Below are 23,496 nucleotides of genomic sequence, written 5' to 3'. Positions count from 1 at the left end.
CTGAAGATTTTTTTTTTTTTTTTGGTTTTTCGAGACAGGGTTTCTCTGTGGTTTTGGAGCCTGTCCTGAAACTAGCTCTTGTAGACCAGGCTGGTCTCGAACTCACAGAGATCCGCCTGCCTCTGCCTCCCGAGTGCTGGGATTAAAGGCGTGCGCCACCACCGCCTGGCTACTGAAGATTTTTTAAAGGCTATATTCATTTTGCTCCTCTATTGCTATGACTTTCAGAGAAGAATCTTGCTTTAGGATGGATGGACTTTGTATCAATCGCACTCAAAACTGACTTCAAAATTTCCCTTCGATTTACAGTAATATTTATCCAAAAATTTTACTTGGCGTCTCTATAATATAGACATTTTTCTAAGTAAATAAGATCCTTTCCATCATGCAACGCCCATAGATTAGAATTATGGTAGAATTACAGAAGGGCTAGCCAAGGCCAGATCTCACAGTCTGCATAGTAGCCCTGATTATTTTAGAGACAGTGAAGGAGAAAAAGGCCCCTGATGAGCTGTGGGGGATAAGCTTCTTCTCCTGACTTCTACATTTCTTTTGTGATAGATAGAAAACAGAAACAGAGGTGGGCTGATTACATAGCCTGGAGTTCTTTTTAAATAGAGTGCTTATTTCTCCTGATCTGACTCCTTCCTCTTTCTCAGCTTCACTTTCCTGAAGTGTTATTATTATTCTTCTGAAGACAGGAATTAAAACTGCTAATTGCAACTTTCTTAACAATTATGGGACATTTAAGTTAACTGCATAAATACATGTCATGGACTTCATTTACTGGATGTAACATGACATATCTAGCAATACAGAGGAGTCTAAGCTACATGCTTACCAGAGTCTCAGCCCAACTGAATTTTTCCTATTTGTGTGAGGAGTTCTCAACAGGTTTCCAAATGATGTCTATCTACTTCCCGGCTGGCCAGTCTCTGCTCCCAGTTGAGCAGGTCTGTGCTTGAGAACCGACTTCCCTAATGTATTCCCTTGAGACTACACACTCTGCCCAGAGCCGTGTGTATTCGCCACCAGTTGCCTTACCTTCTGGGTCTCTCCCTGCTGGACAGTTTTTATGACGTTAATCCAGTCTTCCATGTCTTTCCGACTGGGTGCAACCAAGGAGATTTTTCGATCTGGTGTGATAATCTAAACAAAACATCATGTTATTAGTTGCTTTTCACCAACAAAGGTCCCTGCCCTGAGTCTGCCAATTCTCCACAAAATTAGACATAGGTACCAAGTATATTCCCAGCCACTGCTTGAATATAAGACCTAAGTTTCCAGAGCCACCCTCAGCTGCTCTCAGAGCTATTCAAGACAGTAATAATTAAAATAGTAATAATCAATATTTTATTGCCACCTCATGTGTGCCAAACACTATTCTGATGCGTTTTTAGGAATATTCTTTCAGTCTTTATTATAGTCCCATGAGATGGACATTGCATTTGTTCCCCTTTTGTGGCTAGGAAAACGAAGAGAAGGGCAGTTAAATAACTAAAGTCATCCAGAAGTTAAAAAATGAAAGCAGATTCTTTGACTCTTGAGTCCATGCTCTTAAACACTAAGCTACAGGTCATCCATTTCTCAAAGGAGCTTGCCTAAAGTGTTTACTTGCTCACTGCTGTTCTATGGAAAGTAGGGAAAGTGTATTTACTTCAATAGAGTCCCTCTCTTGCTGTTTGTGTGCCATACCAGATGTCAAAAAAAAAATCCAGCTTCTTTCTTTATCATTGGCAGGGAGAAATAAGTGGAAGAACCTTGCCAGGAATAGTATCAAAGCCACACTGAAGGTCATATTTTATCTATTTACCTACGTATCTATCTATCTATCTATCTATCTATCTATCTATCTATCTATCTTTCTACCTATCTATCTATCTATCATTGTGTGTGTGAATGATGCGCACATGTATGTATGTGAGTGTAGGTGTATATGTGGCAAAGACCATGTGTGAAGGCCAATTTTTAGGAGTTGGTTCTCTCCTTCCTAGACAGGATCCAGGGATTGAGTTCAGATCATTGAGCTTGCATGGCAAACTCTTTTGCCTGGTGAGCCACCTCACTGCTTCAGTTCTGAAGGTCTTAATGATGCAGCCAGAAGCAGAAGTTGTATTTTTTGCAGATAGTAAGAGAGAATACAATTGGCTATCATGTCAGTCATCGCTTCAGGGGCTCTGCTTGTTATTTTATGATGAATGCCTCAAACTGATGCTAGCGATAACCATACTAACATGCAATTTTGGTCTCCTTTTGCAGGTAGTGCTAGATTTTGCGGCAGATAGGCATAGGAACTGGTTAGGACAATGAATAACCTCAGTCACTCTTTGTTTTCAATCCAATTCTTAGTTGATCTGCTGTGCAGCAGCCCTGTACTTTCACTAAGATAAAGGATAGCCTAGCCTCAAGCTGAACCCTAATGGAACCAACTGATGGGGCTGGCAAAAACAATTTTGGAGACCGTGGGAAGGAGCATTCAGGGCTAGTGGACTTGATGCTTTGAAGTGATTATTCTGGTTTAGATATACGTGAATGACCAAAGCGGTACAACGGCTCAGGGACACTAAGCCGTGAAAACTTCTGCTTTCTTAGAACGACTCTCATCCGTAACCTCACCATGGACTAGATTTTACTGCGGATGACCTACCGTGCCAGGGGAAATTATGTCATGCACCTTGGTTATTCTATTTTTTTCCTATGGCTTATCAGTCTCTCGAAACTCCCCCCAATGATACTTCTAAACCACCTTTACCAAGAAGACTGATTGAATGCCATAGTAGTCAAAGGCCCCTTGTCCCTTGAAGTCAGCTTGGCTTTCTAGCAGCCTTTAATGGAGAGCATGGTTAGTACTCACTGTCCTCGCCATCATTAGGCTAGCGGAAATTTGTATAAATAATAACATTTTGCAATCAAAGAAGACTTGTTAACCCTAATGTTCCCCAAAATGGAACAAACAGATAGAACAATGCTATTTGTTAGCTAGCCCCGCCCGTGCACAGCCAGCCATTCTCCATCTTACTTACACAGAAACCGTGGTCAAGATTTCTCCAGCTGCTTTCTGCCAAGACAACTTGTGACAGATCAATTGTTTCAAAGTGCGCAAACTGGAAGATAGAGAAGGAGAACGGTAAGAAGCCATCTGACTAATTAGGCAAACAGACATTAAAAGGTACACACACACACACACATACACTGACAAACATTCTTGGCAGTTACGATCTAACCATTTGTTTGTCTTGAGGGCTAAGATTTATATAGGCACATGATTTCTGTAGACAGGGCATGTGGCAAGTATAAAACAAATGAAATAGAAACACAACTTTCCAAAAACTTTTCGGTAGACTTGGAGCAAGGCTTGGGTTGCTCAGCAGACTTGCCCAAATATAAACTTAGTGCTGGATAAGATAACAAAATACACCCTGCCTGGGCAATTTGCAGTATAAGTATTATCAAGCCCTAATTTATTGGGTGGCAACCTTTGACTATGTCCTTGTCATAGCCAGTCTGGAGCCTGTGTCTCCTGGTAGATCTGATGCGGTAGAGAGTGCTCAGCTAGCAGCAGAGCATCAGTACCGTCAATACAGACAAGGCTAGTTGACCACTATGTAACCTGTGTTGGCATATAAGACTCCATGCTCAGAACAGCCTAGGATTTGGTCTAAAGCTTTGCTATCGCCACCTTTAAATCCCTGATCATTTGAGTTTGGGGTTTGTGTTTTGTAAATAAAGCCCAATAAGACCATGGGCTGTGACATGAATACAGGAAGCCTATGTCACCTGCACGTTCACTCCTGTTTTGTATTATCATATGTCTGCACTTAGAATTCCAGTGAATCCCATCATGGTGGTAAGGCAAGTACAAAGTATGCTATGTCTATGACTGAGCAGTTGTGGGTATTGCTAGTCTACACGTTCTGTTGGAGCCACGACTTGCTACAAACACAAATCAAACGCAGTGGTTTTTTTTTTTTTTTTTTTTTTTTTTTTTTTAGAAACAAGCAACTGAGGAGCCCTATTCTATTCATTCTTATTCCTCATCTGTCCTTGTATTATGCAACCATTAATGCTGAAAAGGATGGCACTGAAGGACTAGGAAAGCTGGGGGCAAACCACTGTGCCTTTTCCATTTACTCAGAAAGTGTTGGCAGAATGTGAACATATAAAAAATTAAAAAAGAAAGAGCTAGTTTTGTATACTGCTGGAAACAAAATATACATGAATGTAAGAGCTACTAACACAATTATATAATGATGGTGGTTCTTTTTATAAGTTAAATGCTCTTATATTTACATTTTAAAACTGGAATGGTGCAAAAGAAAATTAAATGGCAAGCTTTATACAAATTATCTTCTAGAATAACATTAAATCCCAAAATAAAACACCATAAGCCAATGCTTTATATTTTAGTATAAATATGAAACATTTTGTGTTAGTACCATTAATGATATTTTTCCTGGTTTTTGAGTAAAGGGTTCTGCATTTTCATTTTGCACTGGGCCCCACAAATTTTGTAGGCCACTCTGCATACAGAAACTAACCAGGGCCGGGCGGTGGTGGCGCATGCCTTTAATCCCAGCACTCAGGAGGCAGAGGCAGGCAGATCTCTGTGAGTTCGAGGCCAGCCTGGTCTACAGAGCTAGTTCCAGGATAGGCTCCAAAGCTACAGAGAAACCTTGCCTTGAAAAAACAAAAACAGAGCAAAACAGAAAATAACTGGGGAATCCACGAAAATGAAGAGCCATAGGAACGGGGAAAGGAAAAATACACCACTCATTTGGTCCAAAGGGATTAGTTACAGGAAGAATAGATGCTTTCAACTTCTCCTTTATTGATGACCTTCTCCGCACTCACACATTCCTTGGCACCCAGCCACTAATGCAGATGAAAGGATTCTATAATTACCGAAGGGTGGTGTGCAAAGAGGAGCTTCTGTCCTTGAATCATACAATATCTTAGCTTCCATCTCTTGAAGGAGTTACAGTTCTTAAGCAGCTGTCCTTCCTTCACGATCTTCTGAAAGACACAAGCATAGCAGTAGAAAAGTTAGATGAACTTGCGAGATTGTTTATTTGTTCTCTCAGATGGGAAAATTACTTATCTGGAAAATTCTATCTCTGCTACCTAGCTGATGAATAATAGCCTGTAGGCCAGGCAAGAACACAAGGAAATTAGTTCCACCAGAAAAGGCATTGGTTTCTTTTCTCTAAAACACTCACAGTGGCATAGCCTTCAAGTTCCTTAGGATATATTACTCAAAAGCAGTGAAGAACATCTCCATTTGTGGTGAGGGGAGAGAGAAGAAGAACATGCGTGTATAAATACAAAAATGACAATCCAGAGAAAGTACAAGCAGCGGTGGAAACGGCTAAGTTCAAGAAAGGTAGATTTTCCTTAACTGTCAAGGTTGTAGCCCTAGAGAGAACCTTCCAATCAGCTCTTCTTGAGGATTCTTCTTAGCATATTAAGTTAGATTGTGTCTCTTCACTGATCACAAGCCTCCAATAGCTTACTAATATTTTTAGCAGCAAATATAAATTCCTTATCAAGGCCTTCAGGGGATTCATGAAATGGTGACAGAGCAAGCATGAAAAGGACTCCAAAAGACAATGACCTTCTGATTACTTTCTTTATTTAGCACATGCTCTGGCCGATGATTTTCCACTTATTGCACAACAGACTGATCCTACCGGATACAGAGGCTACTTATCATTTTCACCGCTGAAGACACTCTTGGTTATGTTATAGAGAACAAACCGACATAAAGACTGCAGAAGTACTCACACTAATCGGGAACCAAACCTATAAATTATGGGACAAAGAGCCAGACAATTAAATTCACCAAATCAAGGCTCTTTCTTTCTTTTCTTTTTTTTTCCCTGTGAAATCACCTTCATCAGAATGAGGATTTACTATTAAGTGGCCAAAGTGTTTTATTTAGCCTAACTAGTCTATCCTAAACATTTTTAATTAATTGATAATGTTTAAAAGACAAATGTCCAGAAATGCAGGTACTTACTTCTTTTTATTTATTTTTAAGCAGAACATCTGGAAAAGTTGGCCTACGTTCTTGCATGGCAACACTTAGCTGGAACCATGTAGCCACTGCCATCTTCAGATGAGAGCATGTGACTTCATCAAACATTTGAATTTGAGATTCTTATGCAAACAGGTGTTGGGAGGGTATATTTCTCAGTGCAGAGAGCTTGCCAGAGAGAGCAAGGAGAGGGGAGATTTCTTGAGCTTAAAAGTTTGAATGTGGGGGGCTGGAGAGATGGCTCAGAGGTTAAGAGCATTGCCTGCTCTTCCAAAGGTCCTGAGTTCAATTCCCAGCAACCACATGGTGGCTCACAACCATCTGTAATGGGGTCTTCTGGCCTGCAGGCATACACACAGACAGAACATTGTATACATAATTAATAAATAAATATTTATTTTAAAAAAAGTTTGAATGTGGATAGAGGAATTGGTGATAGAAGACGACCGTGGGTGGGCTATCCAAACTAAGGATATCTGAAGAAATTTGACAGAAATTCACTAGTTTACAAGTTAATCGCAAATATAACATACAGAAGGAGACTAAGCAGAAGGAACCTGCACGGGTGGACGATGATTACTCCCAGAAGGCCCGGATTATTAAATGAAAGCCTCGGTGCTAGGCACTGGATACTGTCCTGCAAGTTAGCGGCCAAAGAGGCTCCAGAGGCACCCTAAGTAGATGGTAAGACCCTCTTGCTAGCGACATCACTCACTTTGGAAACAAGACATAGAGAAATCAACCTCAAGTGGCCAGGAAATGCACGTTTCCTCTCGCTGCTTTTGAGCTTACATGTTGTTAAAAGGAGCTATGAAAGCTGCTGGGGAGAAAAAGACACCAACAGTCTAATCCAGCACTAGGACTCTGTATACTATAATACTGACCTGCATGGCAGAATGTGTCTGCTAGTGCAGTAGTGGCATTAAGGTTACACAGCTAACCAATCCACTTTCTGATTAGACTTGAGGCCTGTTCCACAGGAGGGAATTTACACGCGGTACTGTAAATCTATTGACTATTTTCCCTTCCCCTATTTTTAAAGACCTGTAACTGAGATGACCAGGTATCTAAACACCTACTTTCTCTTCTGAAAGACACCTTCACTTTATTTATTTATTTATTTGTTTATTTATTTATTTATTTATTTAGTTTTTCGAGACAGGGTTTCTCTGTGGCTTTGGAGCCTGTCCTGGAACTAGCTCTTGTAGACCAGGCTGGTCTCGAACTCACAGAGATCCGCCTGCCTCTGCCTCCCGAGTGCTGGGATTAAAGGAGTGCACCACCATCGCCCGGCGACACCTTCACTTTAAAAATGAGCTATTAAACCTAGAATTTTTTGCTTTGTAACTTGGCCATATATCTCAAGAGAATTCATATTTAGTTCAGGCATTTACCAGCTATTTTATGATATAACTATAAGCAAGAAGAAAATTTTAATTATCCTTTTCAAATTCCTATTTTATCTATCTTTATACCACATCCTTTCCTTTTGCGCATGATCATGAATGCAATGGTTACTCCGGAGCCTATGTTAGTGCTGGGAACTGGATTTGGCTCCTCTGGATAAAGTACTCTTAATTGTGAGCCATCTCTCCACCTTAATAACCCACCATGCAACCCCAACTTGAGAGACTATCAAACTACACTATGAAGGAGACATTAGAGTTACAAAGTCTATGTAGGAGTAAAGTTTCTCCATGTCATATAGAGTATATATCACTAGAAATCAGAAATCAGAAATGGATTCTGGTAAGTTAGGATGTATATTGTAATCTTATTCAGCAAGCATGAAGAAAATAACTTTAAATTTTATCTATACATATACTACATATGGACTAGAATGGCTAAAATTCAAAAGACCAATAACATCAACTAGTGCTAAGGATGTGCAGCAATAAGAACCCTCATTCATTTTTTGTTAGGAATGTAAAATGCTATAGGCACTCTGTAAGACAGATTGTCAGTTTCTTGTAAATCAAAGTATGATCCAACAATTGCAATCCTTGAAATGTACCTAGTTCGCTGAAAACCTAAAACATTGCAAATCTGCACACAATTTTTATAGAAGCTTTATTCATAATTTCAAGCCCTGGTTTATTATACGAAGTTTTGCAAGTTTTCAATGAAAGCAGATAATGGAAAAAAACTTTTTAAGGCAAAGAAAACAGTTTGCAAGCTATGGCTAGCTGCCAGGCAAAGAGTTCACAGTATCTGAATTGGGGCTGCTAGCACTTCAGAGGAGTTACAGTAAGTTTAGAGCACATGGATAAGGAGTCCATTCATGTAAGACACATGCTACCAAGTTGGAGGCAGATAATGTCAACGTAATTTATGTACAGTAGAGATAATGTCTCAGTAAGGATTTCTTACTGACTGTCTAAATACAGGCTCTAGCTCGTCAGCTGTTGAACATATCTGAATACCCAAACCCGGATGTCTAAGAACTAAAAGTGGCCACGGTCCTTTTCTTCGCAAACTCTGTTCCCTTCAGAGAAGCTTACCATAGTCTTTAAAATAAACTGATGCATATTTTTAAGGCAGTCTCGAGATGATAGAAGAGGTAGAAGCAAATTTCATTGGATTTCTACAAGCCAATGAGATAGATGCATTGAAAATGGCTTTACCTGTTTGGGGTTACTAAACTGAACCAAAGGCCAGTGAGGAAATGAGGAGAGGCAAAGCTAGCCTTCAGAGAGATGTGGTCAGGGGTGAGCTCTACCTAGGCCCCAGGAGAACTCCCCAGTGCTTCTCAGCCATTGCCCATTTGCGGACCACACACCTCACTGCCCTCTCCGGGCAGCCATGCACTGTGCTATCTGTTGCTGCCAGACAGCAAACCTGAAGGCTGCGACATTCTCCACTACTTTTCTCAACCCGCAATTATAAATGGTTGCTGGACTCTGCTTTGTCTCCCTCTGACAAGAAAAGTGGAAAGGCCTGGTTAATTAGTACGTATACGACAGAGTGAGCACGAACCCCACCCAACCCCCACTAAACTTTGCCCTAAAAGACATGACCACAGATAGCTGAGAATTAGATTGTGTTCTGTGAACAGCTCTGAAGAGTCATTAGCAGATCTGCTCTAATGAGCCTCCCCGCAAGGGGCAACTAGCCATCCTTATCATTCTAGAGACACAGTGTTCCATGGTGAGCATGAAGAAAGTTCTGCTTTTTTTTTTTTAGAAAAAAATAACAATCCAAGGGTGACTGGAAGAGTAATTAGAATTCATATTTATGTAACACTGTCTAGCTTAATTCTGCCATATGGGAAAAGAAAATCTTTGAACTTAGTTTCTTTGTTACTTTTACTTTTTATTGAAAGTATTTTTTCCATGCTTTGTTTAAATGATTTATCAAAGTATTTTCTTCTTAAAACATCATCAAATAAATTGGCAGTTTTCCTGTTAAATAATATTCTGCTTTGTAAACCTTTTGAGATTGTAGCATCCTGGGACAGAAGTTGTTGTCAGAAAAACACATCTGTAAGGTACTTACAAAAGAAGCAAAGGGATGGGACAGTAAATAACAAAATCTTCTTGATGACCAGATTTACAGGGACATCACTGATTTCATAAAATGGAGCCTAGTCATAATCCTCCTTGTCTAATCTGTCATATTCCTGTTGTGAATATCTGTGTTGTACCCAGTAGGCAGACGTTAGGGTTAAAGAGGTCCTCGTACGTACTGACAAGGCCCACCACCCACCACGTGATGCTTCTTGACCTGAGCGCACAGCAGCCAGGCCTCCTAGTCTTTCCGGCCAGCTGTAATATGAAAACCCAGAGAACTCAAGGGGGACTGCACTGTTAGGGGGATTATTTAGGTTGTTGACGCATTTCTAGCCCCACAGTTCAGTCACCACAAACCCACTAAGTTTCACTCAAATCCCAAGAGTGCAGGATTCAGAAGCACAGGTAAGCAGGGCCTGTATTGGGAAACTTAGCTTCACTTCATTTTGGATCCCTGTCTGGTAAGCCAACCCCTAAATCCATTACTTCTAGAAACTCCCACACCCAGGCCCAGGGAGATTTTCTTCCTCATACTCTCAAAGGCTTGGCGCATATAAATTAATTGTCAATACCAATGGAGAGCATTTCTTTTGCTCCATAGTTAGAAAACATCTAAAATCCCTCAATGGGCTCCTGATTACCGACAGGCAATTAGCTGCTGCCTGATGTTTAATTGAGAAAGGGCAAGCACAGCTGTGGCCATGACCTTTTCTTATCTTCCTTCCAAGTCCCCAAAGCTTCTGCTAGCTGCTCAGTCTCTTCTGCTCTGGCTTGTGAGGCTCTGGGGGGATTATTTGCCCTTTCCTCATAAAATGAGCCCCTATTGCATAGCCAAATTGAATTGCTCACCCGCCCAATCAAACAGTAGCCAAACATCCATCACGCCACGCAGCAGTACCTGTTGGTAGCTAGCTACTCTTCTGTTTGCTCGCCTTGCTCTTGGGAAGGAGGCTGGCTGGAGTTGATAGATGATGACTCCCCAATAAGAGCCGGACTCTCACTAGGAGGACAGCTTCAGAGGCTGTCTTTTTTACTCCTTCGGTCTCCAAACCTAGAACGTCTATTCTCTTTGTTTTGGGGGTGGGGGTAATGGGAAGGAATCCATTTCTCAACATGGCCCTGCCAAAGTTGATTCAGAGCCACAGTGTTTGATTTAGTTAAAATGCAACTCTGGGTGCTTTAGGGCTTTAAGAAAGGCCAGATCCAGTCTTTCTCTGAAAGCTTTACATTCCCCAGGGTCTTGTTGACCGGGCAGGAGTCAGACAGACTGGCTCCAGCACTTACTAGCTGTGTGACCTTGGGCAAATCACTTAACCTCTCTGAGCCTCATTTTCCTTGTCAGTTAGATGAGGATACCCTGCAGAGCATATAGCTGCCACTCAGCGTTACTTGTGCCCTGCGAGAACTGTGAGGCTGAGACTCTATTCACACCACTTTTGAGATCTTTAGTTCATGGCTGGCTCAGTGCTATAGCAGAGGGATGAGAAACAGGGAGGTGTACTGCTTTTTTTTTTTCTAGGAGTTGCAGCCCTAAATTCAGGATAACCACAGACAAACATGTTGATCATCCTAGTACTGACAAGGCTTCCCTTCCCGCTGCCTGGGACTGTACAGACTATAGAGAATCTACTTTTGCTGCCCAGGACTGTGGAGACTACAGTGAATCTACTTCTGCTGCATTTGATGCTAAGGAGGAAATGTTGAGAATCATCCAGATTTCTATTCTTTGCCAGTAAAATATAGAAAAGACTAGGATGATGTTATATTTATTTAGTTTTCCTAAGCAGGTAAAAACTTTAAGTAGTCCTTTGCACATCACTCAAAAGATAGCTTATAAACATGTGCAAATGTATGATACACATCTAGTCTTATTCCTGGTGTAATTCATAGTGTTCTGAGTACAATGTTTCTTGGATTTTTAAATTTAATGTATTGGGGGACCTTACAAGCTCAGTATATGCATTGCATCCTCATTTCTTTTTACAATTGCATAACATTTCATTGTATCGATAGAATGTTATTTATATGGTTTACAATTGATGAATAGTGGTTTCAGATCTTATTCCATTAAACAACCTTTAAACAATTCTCTGCATAGAAGTGTCATTCCCTGACATGAGAGCATCAGTAAGACGAATATCAAGGATTGGTGACAAAAATGAGTCCACCGGGATATTAAAGCTGAAACACTTAGAAGTTTGGGGATATATGAAATCATGAGCAGGGAATCCAGTGACAAAAACCATGTGAAGGGAAAGCGTGGCTTGTAAGTCTCCTCAGATCTCTGGCTCATCCCTCTTTTCTTTTTGTTTAATTACTGGAGTTTTCTAAGAAGGGCAAGCACTACTAATTGCTTAAGGGGTGGGGAAGAGATAAACAATTCGGGCCCTGGTTGACAAAGTCCAGAAAGTGGTACCTTGGCTTTTGATAATTGGCTTGGGTCTAACAACAACTGGGAAGAATGAAGAATGAAGAGCTCAGCAGAACCCCCCAGACCTGCTCACCCTTGTTGTGTTAATGATTGTTTTGTTGCGGAGTGGCTTGGACCCTTGGCTAAGCCATCACTACTATGGGTTTGTTGACAGGGATAAGGACGCGAGTACTGCACTACAGAGCTCAAAGTCTACTCTCACCACAAAGCTACCTTTTAACTTTCCGGGCTAAGCCTACCCTGTTGGAGGTGATGAAAGTCAGGACCCAAGAGGGGCTGCATGAATCCAAATCAAATGGTAAATGAATGGGAGAACCTGGATTGGGCTTTAAGGCATCTTCTTTCAGGTGTTGGGGCTCTTTAACAACTTATCTAAGGTGAATGAGGATTTCGTGTAACCACAGCTATTGCATTTGCTCCCCGTTAACAGAACCTCCTGAAACATGGGCAGAGCTCTGGGACTCATTGAGAATCGTGGGAACAAAGGAGAGAAGACCAGCAGAAAAATGGCTTGACTTCAACAATGTTACTCAGAGGGAGAACTGGGTTAGAGACCTGGAAGTTTGTGGAAAAGATTGGCTTTGTCTGGAAATACACAGAAGTGAAGACTACCCGTGGGAGAAGGAAGATCATTTTTAAGCTGTGAGAGGAGACTCAAAGTTTCTAATTGTTCTGGAAAGATGGGAAAGTAATAATGTAAGTTAAAGTTTAGTAGGAGCCCCTGATGCACTAATAGCGCTTCCTTGCTGAAAAGAAGGGAGTTCTAGGGTCAGAGAAAGTCTCTAAGGAAAATACCAGAATATTTTGGACCTTGGCATTAATTTGTCCAGGATCAGAGAGGCCAGAATGCAGGACGACAAAGCAATATCTGCTTCTACCTGCTTTCTCCTTCACCTTCCACCTGATTCTCAGCTTTCAAAGATGAAATTTCTATCATTTTTCTCCTCTCCGGAGTCTGCCAAAACTTTTCAAATTGTAAGCTGCCAGTAGCAAGCCATATGGCCTCTTTATCTCAACCATGTTGTCTAAGACCCCTGGGTCCTCCCGAGACTCACGTGATGGTCTCATTAGAAGCAGGAAAGAAAAGAGAATTTCTTCCCCAAGTTTCAGTTTGACCATTCTCATCCACAGAAAGAGCTGATTCTTGCCACCAAGCACCTCTTTTCCCCTGGCTTTGCTGGCATTATTTCATTGAAGGTGAAAGTAGGAAGCGGCTGATGAAGGGGAAGGATAGCTGAGACTCAGAGAAGTCAACAAGCAGTTCTAAGTCAGAGTGGGTATCAGAGCTCGGGTATGAACCATGATCCGTGTGACTCTACTTGCATGTCCCCCATCTAAGATTTCTAGTATAGTAATCACGATGGGTGCCAGGCCCAACTTCAAGATCACCTTAGCCCTCTTCTTTTTCTATTGAAGGGAAAAGAATGAAGCAGCAATTCTTGCAAAGAGTGGAGTTAAATTTCTTGAAAAAGATCAGGTTCTACAAATGATTTCACAAACAGGGAAGAAAAAGGAAACAGTCCTTTTGGTCAGGTAACTAAAATGCCATAGTCCTCAATTCTTCGTCTGTTTTCAAGTTTCATCTTGTAACAACATGCTAGACCAACTGGGAATTCCTAAATCTACAGACTCTTGCTTCTAATAGGTATAGTAAATATTTAAAAGAAGCAGCTGTGAGAAGTGGCTCCTGGGAGGGGGATTCAGCAGGAAGACAGGCACGCCAATATGTTTCAGTAAGAGCCTTCTGGGATGGTTTTGTGCATCAGTTGCATGACCAAGTTATTTTGAAAATGTTATTAGGAGTCATTCAAATCACACAAATATTTCCCTTCGGGTCCAGCATGGCATTATGTTTATTAACCAGAGGATGTCTGCCGGTGGCCCATTGGATTGCCCCCTACTTCTGACCAGCAGTGAAGTCATAGGATCCCATTACAGAGTGGCAAGAAAGTAGAAATCAGCTTCTGATTCCTTTCTGATTGCTCGTTAAAATAGGTAAAAAGAAAGCGCACAAAAATCTGGAGATGAAGTAAAAAAGAGACTTGTACCATTTTATCGAATGACCCTATGTACATTAGTTCCATGAGTCATGTTTATCCAATAACAAAAGTCTGGAGAGCCGCTAGTGATCTTAACCGCTGAACCATCTCTCCAACCCTCAATTTTTATTTTTATGGGTTATGATTTTTAATATCATAATGTTATGTAGTATTTATATGATACTTTTGGAGAAATATTCCCCATGGAGTTCTTTCTGTTGTTCACATCTTTTGAAGTGTTTATGCGGGTGCATACATGTATGTAGCTCTGTGTGTGTGCATGCACATACATGCTTACACATGTGTGTACACACACTGCCTGGTCTAATTAGAAGAATTATAGCTTACTGCTCTGATTAAACTTGTGCATAATTATTAATTCATGTTAATTATTAATACACTATAGTGCAATTAATGGAAATACATAACCCAGCTAGTTTATCACACTTGCTGTGAGCAGAAGAGAAATAACTCAGAAAGCTATGAATCCTCTTCTTATTATACTGCCCTCTATGCAGATTAAGGAAGAAAACATGACTACTGTATGTACAAGGTTATATAAATCTGAGGAATGTCCACCTTGAAATGGATGTGGTTTCATAACAGCAAATCTTCTAAAATATAAAATTCCTTTTCTTGTAGAAGAAACAGTATTTACACTGACAGCAGTTGAGCATCCAGGCCTAACAAATGCCTAACACCACCTACTTTGGTAAGACACCAACATGAGTCAAAACCACGTGAAACTCACAGGGGAAGACTGATTACATGGTTTTACAAGGAAAATCAGATTCAGATTCAGTTTATATCACCAAGCAGTGACTAATTATCATATTTGCCAACTTTTGAGGCTCAACTTAGGCTATAGCATGACAGGTTTTCTGATGCTATATCTTGGTCTGTGCTAATACTTAACTGCTAATTCCTGTTACTTTCACAATAATCATTTGTATTCAGGACAGAGTCCAAATGACTTGCCTGGATTTACAGTGGGAATTTCTCTCAAGAATTATTGGACAGAGGTCCAGTTTTTCTATATCCAGTTTTGAAAAGCGTCTGGGCTTACATGATAGACGTGGCATCATGGTGATCTAAAGATAAGTACTGAACATACTATGTGTACCGAGTCTACTTCCAGGTAAATATTGTAAGAAGTTTATTACTGCGGTCAAGATAGAACTTTGACCCTTCGTTAAATGCAAAATGAATAATGTTTCTAGCCTCTGGATTGCTCAAATCCAAGAATTATTTGTGTATTTTCAACATTGAGAGACAAATTAGGCATGGAGCAGGGATTATGGTATCCTTTTTAAGAAAGAGAATCTTTGGAAGGTTTTACTAAATTTCCTTTGTCTCTTTCCACCTCATCCCCAGGATCTCCATCTGTGGCCCTAATACATTTTCCTAGAGTCTAAATGGATGATCTTAAATCAGACTAGTTAATCTGGGAGCTCCCTAAAGTGTTTTTGATTTGAATTGGCCCCCTTATTTGGGTAATCAGCACAGCATGCTTAGGGACATCTGGAGGTGGGAAGCACTTTCTAAACAAATTGCTGTCCTAATTCTCCTGAGAATGTTCCTCACAGGATTTGACTATAAAAAAAATACAATGCTAAACTCCTACATAGAAACAACAACTATGGTGGAAGCAAGAGCACTATCAGGGGTAAATCTAGCTGAATGTGCACTAGAATACATAAAGTTGGCTTCCAAATAGATTCACTTTGCTCTTTCGAAGGTCTGTAAAAATCTTAACTGTCAAGCGCCCACAATGAGCACCAGATGACACCACTCCCTTTCTAGTGGTAACAAAGATCAGGTGCAATAGGTAAGTCACAGTCCAAGGAATACCAAAGGTGGTGAAGGCGGACTCCGCAAAAGCTAAGGCTCTACTCCCTGACCTGGAACTCCCCCTGCAGGATTTTCTAGGAATAAGAGTTTTAGCTGCCCTAGACCAACTGCAGAGACCCATGAAGGAAAGGCTGGGACGTGGGCTATGTATTTGCTCTGCCAAAATAATTGCTAGATTATGAGTATGAACTAGCGCCATCTATACATATAATGAGTCTTTGACCCTTTTATCTTATAACAGAGGAGAGTAAAGGAGAGATCTCTGTTGTCAGTACTAATCCCATCAATTCAACGGGTGCCCTCTACTAGAGAGGTCACCAGTACAGTGAAGGTGCTTGGCAGGAAGTCCAAGTTTCAATGTGAGAATTACAACATGGTTTCATCAAAAACAAGAAACACATGCCTCTTATGGTCGTAGCCTAGAGAGGAGATCAATGACGTGAAAGCTACTGTCTTTCGCCACACCTTGCATTCTTCCCCTCCACAAATGAAGACTGGAAAGGGTCCTCTCAAAGTCTGAAATACTCAGATGCCCCATCAATAACCAAACAGTAAATGGGATGCCTGCTGTGGGAGAAACCACCAAAACTGCTAAGGAAGAGCTCCGTTGTGGGACTAGAAGATACTGATGAGAGAGAAGGCTAGATGCTTAGACCATTTGTTTGTTTTTCTTCTCTGTGCCCAGAGATAAAAAAAGCCACGTACCGGAGAGCAGATGCTCTATGATACTTATGAGAAAGAATGTGTTGGGTCATGTCCAGACTTGAATGTCCAGGCTCCTCAGAAAGAAAAGCCAGTAGGAGAATACTTTGATATTATGAGTTAAACTGATTCACTACTACGATTCCTATGTTGCAGTTGACAAAACTGGCCCGCTGCCTACCCAAAGGGGCATCCAACATCCCCTACGACCGAACTGATGTCCTCAGGGCTGACTTCTGAGACTACATTCCTGTAACTTTCCTCCACAAATCTGCCTGAAAAATCAAGGTTCCTTTTGTAGACCTGACTTTGACCTAGAGTTGAGCTTTACAGGTTTTTCCCCCCCTAAGATCATGGAAAATGTATCTTCTGTGCTACAGACAGATAAGTACCAATGCTACACACAAATCTTAGCCTTGAAGCCCCTCTAGCCCATTATTCACGACACCTGTTTTCTTTCAACAAAGATTTGGATTTGGCTAGCTGTGTAAAATAGCCACTTGTTTCTGAATGCACATGGCATGAATCCCCGCACATTTACCGCTGCTACGTTACAATGCCATGCTGGGTCCCAGAGGTGGTGGTTCATCTCCTAAGCTTCCCGCGCTCTCGTCTCCTCACACAGCAGCTGTTCCCTTTGTACTCGTTGTTTTTGTCTATATGACACTAACTCAGGTGGGGGGAGTGCCGGTGAGAACTTGGATGCTGTTGCCCGTTCGTCTGACCTTGCTCCACTGGTGGGCTCGAAGAAGCAGCTTTTCACTGGGTGACATCTGGGGAGAGAACCTGATCCTGCTGTAGGGCCACACAGAAGCTGGCTCTACTTCACACTTTCCACAAGTACTTTGCTGCCTCTATACAGCTATTTATAACCATTTGCCTCAACTCTGAGCTGCGTTTAGAAAATATGACCATTGAAAAGCAGCATTGTCTACCATAATAAGCCTGGGTGACAGGAAGGGGGAAATAGGACAGGTGCATTTACTGAGTGGGGACGAAAACACAAAGAGAAAGAAAAAGAGGAATGAAGGATTAATAACACTAATGATGTTTGAAAAGCCATAAAGAATTAGATTATTTTATATTTACCTGAAATATTATAATATATAAATATGTATATATATATATATATGTATATTTAGTGAAGCTGGGCATTTGGGGAGAGAATTCCTCTCACCCAAAGAGCTATAGAAAACATAAAAGAAAGGTCAGTGCCAGGCATTAGAAACCCCCTTTTGAGTTGCTGGTTGGGGGAGTCCAAATAATCCCTCCAAACAATATAGGCTATTGCCTTTGTCATTGGTCAAATCAGAAGGTAAGTCTATTGCTAAAGACATCATACACTTCAGACACATTACTAAGAAGAATCAGACAGGAAGCTTTCTCCCTGAGGACTAGCTTTCAACAGAACAAAAGGGACATAAAAGTTCCCATGGGAAAAAACAAATCAATAGTTAGTCCTACCCTGCTATGACATCTATTAACCACCAAAAAGTGACCAATACAGCTAGAATGATATCTCTAAAGGTGCAATAGTGGCACTTCTATCTTGGCAATAACCAATTACTGTTTGCTTGGACTTAAGGCCTGATCAATAGGAGAGAATTCATGCCTGGCATTGTAAATCTAGCCTGCTCTCCATAGCTGGTGAGGTCATGGAACCTTGAGGAAAGAGTATACCTACCACTTTCCTAAACCAGAATAATTCCAGCTGCATTCTAAATACTCATCCTTATAGCCACAGACAAGTGTAGCTCTCACTTCTTATCTAAGAAGCTTCTTTCGCACCAGATGGAGACCATCACAGAAATCCACAACTAGTCAAACTATGAGGACAGCTGACTGTGGGGAGCCCACCGCAGCTCACACAGCTATGGCACAAACTACAAGTGCTCCAAGGCTCAGAAGGCAGTGGAAAATATTTTTAAGAACCAGAGAACAAAGACATGTACTGGAAGACTGTGTCTTCTCTATATGATAGGAAAGCTACACCCATGTGCTCTCAACAATATGGTTACTTAAACAAGACCTGAACGATGACATCAATTGACATGCTACTGTGGATGAAGGAGATGTCATGGAGCCTCAACCCCTAGATAGGAGCTATAGGTAATTAAAGACTTCTGAGACAGGAGAATTAGTCTTCCACAGGAATGAATTCCTTTATTGGTTAATTCAATACCAAGTATTCAGCCTTAAACACACATGCACATACATACACATGCACAACGCACACACACGTGTGCCTGTGTATGTTTGCAACACCAAATGGAATCAGAAGGCTGTATTTACATATTTCTTCATTTGTTTATAAATGCGTGCATGTGTATTAATAATAAAGAAAAAGAAGTCATGAATTTGAGGCATGGAGGGGTTGAAGAGAGAAGAGGGTGCTGAAAGTTATGTAAATACAATATGAATATATGCAAATTAAAAAGGAACTTTAAAATTCCTTGAATTTAAATGCCACCTTATTTTTTTAAGACCGAGTCTCATGTAGCCCAGGCTACCCTTGAACATGTTATGTAGTCAAAACTGGTTTTAAACTTCCTGATCTTCCAGACTCTACTTCCGGTACGCTAGAATTACAGGCGTGCAGCACCACACCTAGGTATACGTGGTAGTATGGCTAAGACTGTGAATTTCACGCATGCTGGCAAAGCACTCTATCAACTGTTCTACATCCTCAGCCACGCAATGCCAATGTTAAGCTACCAAGTCTAAGAATTTCCAGAAGACCAGCGACATGCTCTGCCGCGAGCTTCCTCTATGACATCTCAAATATGCCACGGGCTAAATACCTAATCTTTGTTTATTTCCCTTACCAATGAAGAATTCATTCTGCAACTATCATCTAATGAAAGGCGTTTCAGGACCATAGATAACTTGTTAAGGAAGAAATGCAATAAAGAAAACCTTCTTCACTACCATAGAAAATTTCCTCTTATTGATAATAGCCATCTTAGTGATATACCACTCAAATCAATATCCTGTGAGATGATCCAGACTGTTGTGAAAATCTCACATAGGGCAGAGATGGAAGCAAAACATAGTCCCGAGATGATTAAAGAGTAATAGTCTTTGTTCTAACCATGTCTTAATATACTTGTTTATTTATTCATTTGTCCACCGTCATTCTGGAAACTTAGGGCTTTATCAATGAGCTACACTTTGTATTGACCTTATTTTCATTTTGAAGGTATGTAAAGTACTTTACAGAATTTGTAAGACTCAACATATTTTTGAGCATAGAATTTAAAATGCTTTCTGGATATCTTGATTAAAAATATACTTATTTACAAATATGAAGTAAAAGTTTAAAAGGTTTGCCTCAAATCACAAAGGCATAGCATAATAGAATCAATCTCTTATATCTCAACTCTGGGACAGTATCACTAGACTAGTATGCTCATAAACAAGATATATTTATTTTTATTCTCTGTATACAGTTATTTTGCCTACATGTATTTGTCTGCTACCTGTGTGCAATTCCTGAAATGGTCAGAAGAGGGCATTAGATCCTTTGGAAGTATAGTCACAGATGGTTGTTAGGTACTGTGTAGGTGCTAGGAATCAAACGGGGCTCCATTCTTAACTGATGAGCCATCTTTCCAGTTCCAAAGAATAGTATGATTTTAATCTCAAAAAACTGAAGACCTTTTTGAGAATTTTCATCTCAGGCATTACCAAAAAATTTAAATGATGAATCATTTGCAAGAATTTAGAGTTAGCTTTAATAAGTCATTACAACTACCTCAAAACTACATATCACCTTAAGCCTCTGGGTTTGGTTAGCTTTAAAGACTGTCCTATAATGAAGGCAGGTATCTTCTATTATCTTTTTATTTACTTTAATTAATATTTGTCATTCATTTTACATACTGACTAGCTCAGCAGTTACTTCGACATTGTATCAACTCCATTACCTTAGTATGGATAATTTTCTGTGATCAAGGGAACTATCCTGGGCTAAGTAGGTGGACTGAAGATTTATTCTGAAGTTGAGCATCTTGAACTTGAACTTTGGTGCTGTGGAATAATCCCCTTGTACACTGTGAAGTTTTGTCATTGTGATTGTCTTATAAATAAACGGACTGGCCAATAGCTGAACAGGATAAAGTTAGGCAGGAGAGGCAGACTAGGAGAATACTGGGAGGAAAAAAGGGCAGAATTTGGGTCACCATCCAGGTAAAGAACGAGTTGAACACACAAAATGGGATAGAGGTAAAAGTCACAAACATCAGTGCAGCACATGGATTAACTGAAATGGGCTAAGTTGCAAGACTTAGTCAGTAAAAAGCCTATGTACATATGAATTCATATGATGTGAAAGCAGAAGGATGAGTCTATGGAGGAACAGGACTAGTGAGAAAAAAGAAGAGTGGGGAAAGGGGATAAATAAGAGCAAGATACAGTGATATAGTCACAAAATAAAGTAGTGAAATTTCTTATTTTGTATACTAAGTTAGAAAAACACTGATGACAACTTATGCTGGAGAGGTTGTGGAGTAAAGGGAACACTTCTGCATTGCTGGTGGGAGTGCAAGCTGGTACAGCCCCTTTGGAAGTCAATGTGGTGATTTCTCAGAAAATTGGGAAAAAACCTTCCTCAAGACCCAATAAAAACACTTTTGGGTGTATATCCAAAGGATGCTCAATCATGTCACAAGGACATGTGCTCAGCTATGCTTATAGCAGCATTGTTTGTCATAGCCAGAACCTGGAAACAACCTAAATGCCCCTTGATTGAAGATTGGATAAGAAAAATGTGGTACATTTACACAATGGAGTACTACACAGCAGAAAAAAATAATGACATCTTGAAAATGGATAGAACTAGAAAACATCATATTGAGTGAGGTAACCCAGACCCAGAAAGACAAATATCATATTACTCATCAGTGGCTTTTAGACATAAAGCAAAGAAAAAAACGGTCCCAATCCCAGACAACAAAGAAGACCCTAAAAGAGACATATGTGGATCTAATCTACATGAGAAGTAGAAAAAGACAAGATCTCCTGAGTACATTGGGAGCATGGGGATTATGGGAGAGGGTAGAAAGAGAGGGGAGAGAATAGGGGGGGAGAGGACAAAAATATATTGCTCAATAAAAACAATTCAAATTTTTTTTTTAAAAAAAGACAGTCCTACATAGGCACCACCCCATCACCTATTGGTAAGGCATGTGAAACTACAAAGTCCATTGTGCAGAGTCGGATATATTAAAATTTACCTGCATACCTAAGCATCAAAACTGGTCATAAGTAAATATCATGCCACAGATATGAATGATAGTGCAATAAATCATCATTTGGATGTTCCTATTTTTATGTGTGTCTAATTCTCTAGTAAAATTCCTGAATTGACAGATAGGCCAATTCCTCTGATCTGATTGTTATTCCAATAGCTCTATCTAGCTATTGGAAATCCAACTATCCCATGTATGTGTGTATATATATATATATATATATATTCAACATATGTCAGTTAAAGATAGAAGATTAAAATCTACTTTTTGATCCAGATGTTACTGTGTTCTTCTAAGGGAGTTCTGCTGCTGTTGTGATCCAGCTGCCCTCACTCCCCCTGACTGACAGCAGAACTTCCTGTGGTCTGTAATTGACAAGGATGTTTGTGTTCTTTCTGGCCGGTAGGTCTCCAGAGAAGCAGTAGAGGTATAAAAGATTGCTGGGCAAAATAAGGGTTGCTGTTCTTCCACCTGAAAAGAAGCCTCCATGTGTCAATCCCAGCACACACACACACACACACACACCCGCCAATCTTGGCATCCATGCTGCGCTGGCTGCAGCATGGATGCCATTTGTGGAATGGCAAGCATTAGCTGAGCTCCAAAGTCCTTATCCTTGCAGACTTCAAACTCTTGAACCTCAGACTACAAGGTACCATGGAGCAAGAATTTGAAAAGGTCACTAATGTGCTTGACAGTAGGACACACTAAAATATTAGAAAACCGCAGGCATACTAAAGTAAGCCAAGCCCCCAGCCATCTAGGACAACTAATTAACGCCCATGCCACATTCTTGGCAGCAGCCTGTGTGCCCTCATGGTGTGCGTGCTACAACTTGCTATAGGAAGATGTACTGCATAAAATGAGGAGTCAGCTCAAATTCCCTCAAATACCAGTTCAAAGGGGACTAAATCTTCCAGATCATTCCTGAAAGTCCCCTCACCAGCAAACGCAGCAGAACAAAAGTCCTCCTAATTGAATTTGTAATTCATGTTATACCTAGCATGCGTGCATTAAATCTCATATTCAACTGCTTTGAATTAGTTTTGCCGAGTGTTTATTTGTGCAGCCCTCTTTTATTGTACTTGGTTTTGTAAGCTATTTCATATTCTTTTTGAATGCAGGCAGAGTGTAAATTCCAGATCAATAGTAAATAGCACATCCAATTTATGTACAATTGGCTCTTTTATATGCTTCATATACAGTTTATAGCACACTGGGGCCGCTTATAAAAATCAATGTGTATTCTACACTTAGGCCCATTTTTATAGAACTTAAAACAACTTTTCTGCCTTAAATATTTACAGAGGCTTACAACTTTATGCTGGCTTTTTCATGTATTTGTAGTCACTTCTATGGTTTACCTGGTGTGATGTCTTTGCTCAGGAACACAACTCTGAGCACTTACGTTCCTATCACTAAAAGTAGTGCTATGAAAATCTATTTTATAAAATACTTGTAACATATTCTGGAGTGGGAGATGGCCATATTGCCATGAAAGTATTATCTATCTCAGAATATAGTAAGCTAAATGGTAAAATCTAACTTGCTTCTTTTTTTTCTATTTAATGTGTTAATAAATTATTGGATTTATTAAAGATCCAGTAATAAATTAGGTCTGGAAATTCATGGTCATATCAGCTTAATATAAATAACTTAGAAGGCCGTTTGGTTACAAATT

The 23,496-nt window shown here is 40.3% G+C and overlaps 1 protein-coding gene across 2 annotated transcripts in view; it reads right to left on the bottom strand.

The window, feature by feature from the left end:
* Positions 1–23,496, bottom strand: part of Dgkk (diacylglycerol kinase kappa) — a 108,459-nt gene that overhangs the window by 64,686 nt on the left and 20,277 nt on the right. For both annotated transcript variants that reach the window (XM_050160975.1, XM_050160974.1), the window contains exons 2-4: positions 4,903–5,013; positions 3,024–3,104; positions 1,045–1,149 (exon numbers count right to left, since the gene is read on the bottom strand). In XM_050160975.1, coding sequence (XP_050016932.1) covers positions 1,045–1,149; positions 3,024–3,104; positions 4,903–5,013 — 297 coding nt within the window. The remainder of the gene's footprint in view (positions 1–1,044; positions 1,150–3,023; positions 3,105–4,902; positions 5,014–23,496) is intronic.

Source organism: Alexandromys fortis, unplaced genomic scaffold (genome assembly GCF_014885135.2).
Source record: "Alexandromys fortis isolate MF-2015 unplaced genomic scaffold, M_Fortis_MF-2015_v1.1 scaffold_83, whole genome shotgun sequence".
Lineage (NCBI taxonomy): Eukaryota > Metazoa > Chordata > Mammalia > Rodentia > Cricetidae > Alexandromys > Alexandromys fortis.
Note: the sequence above shows the minus strand (reverse complement) of the source record. Positions and strands in the feature narration are given on the sequence as shown.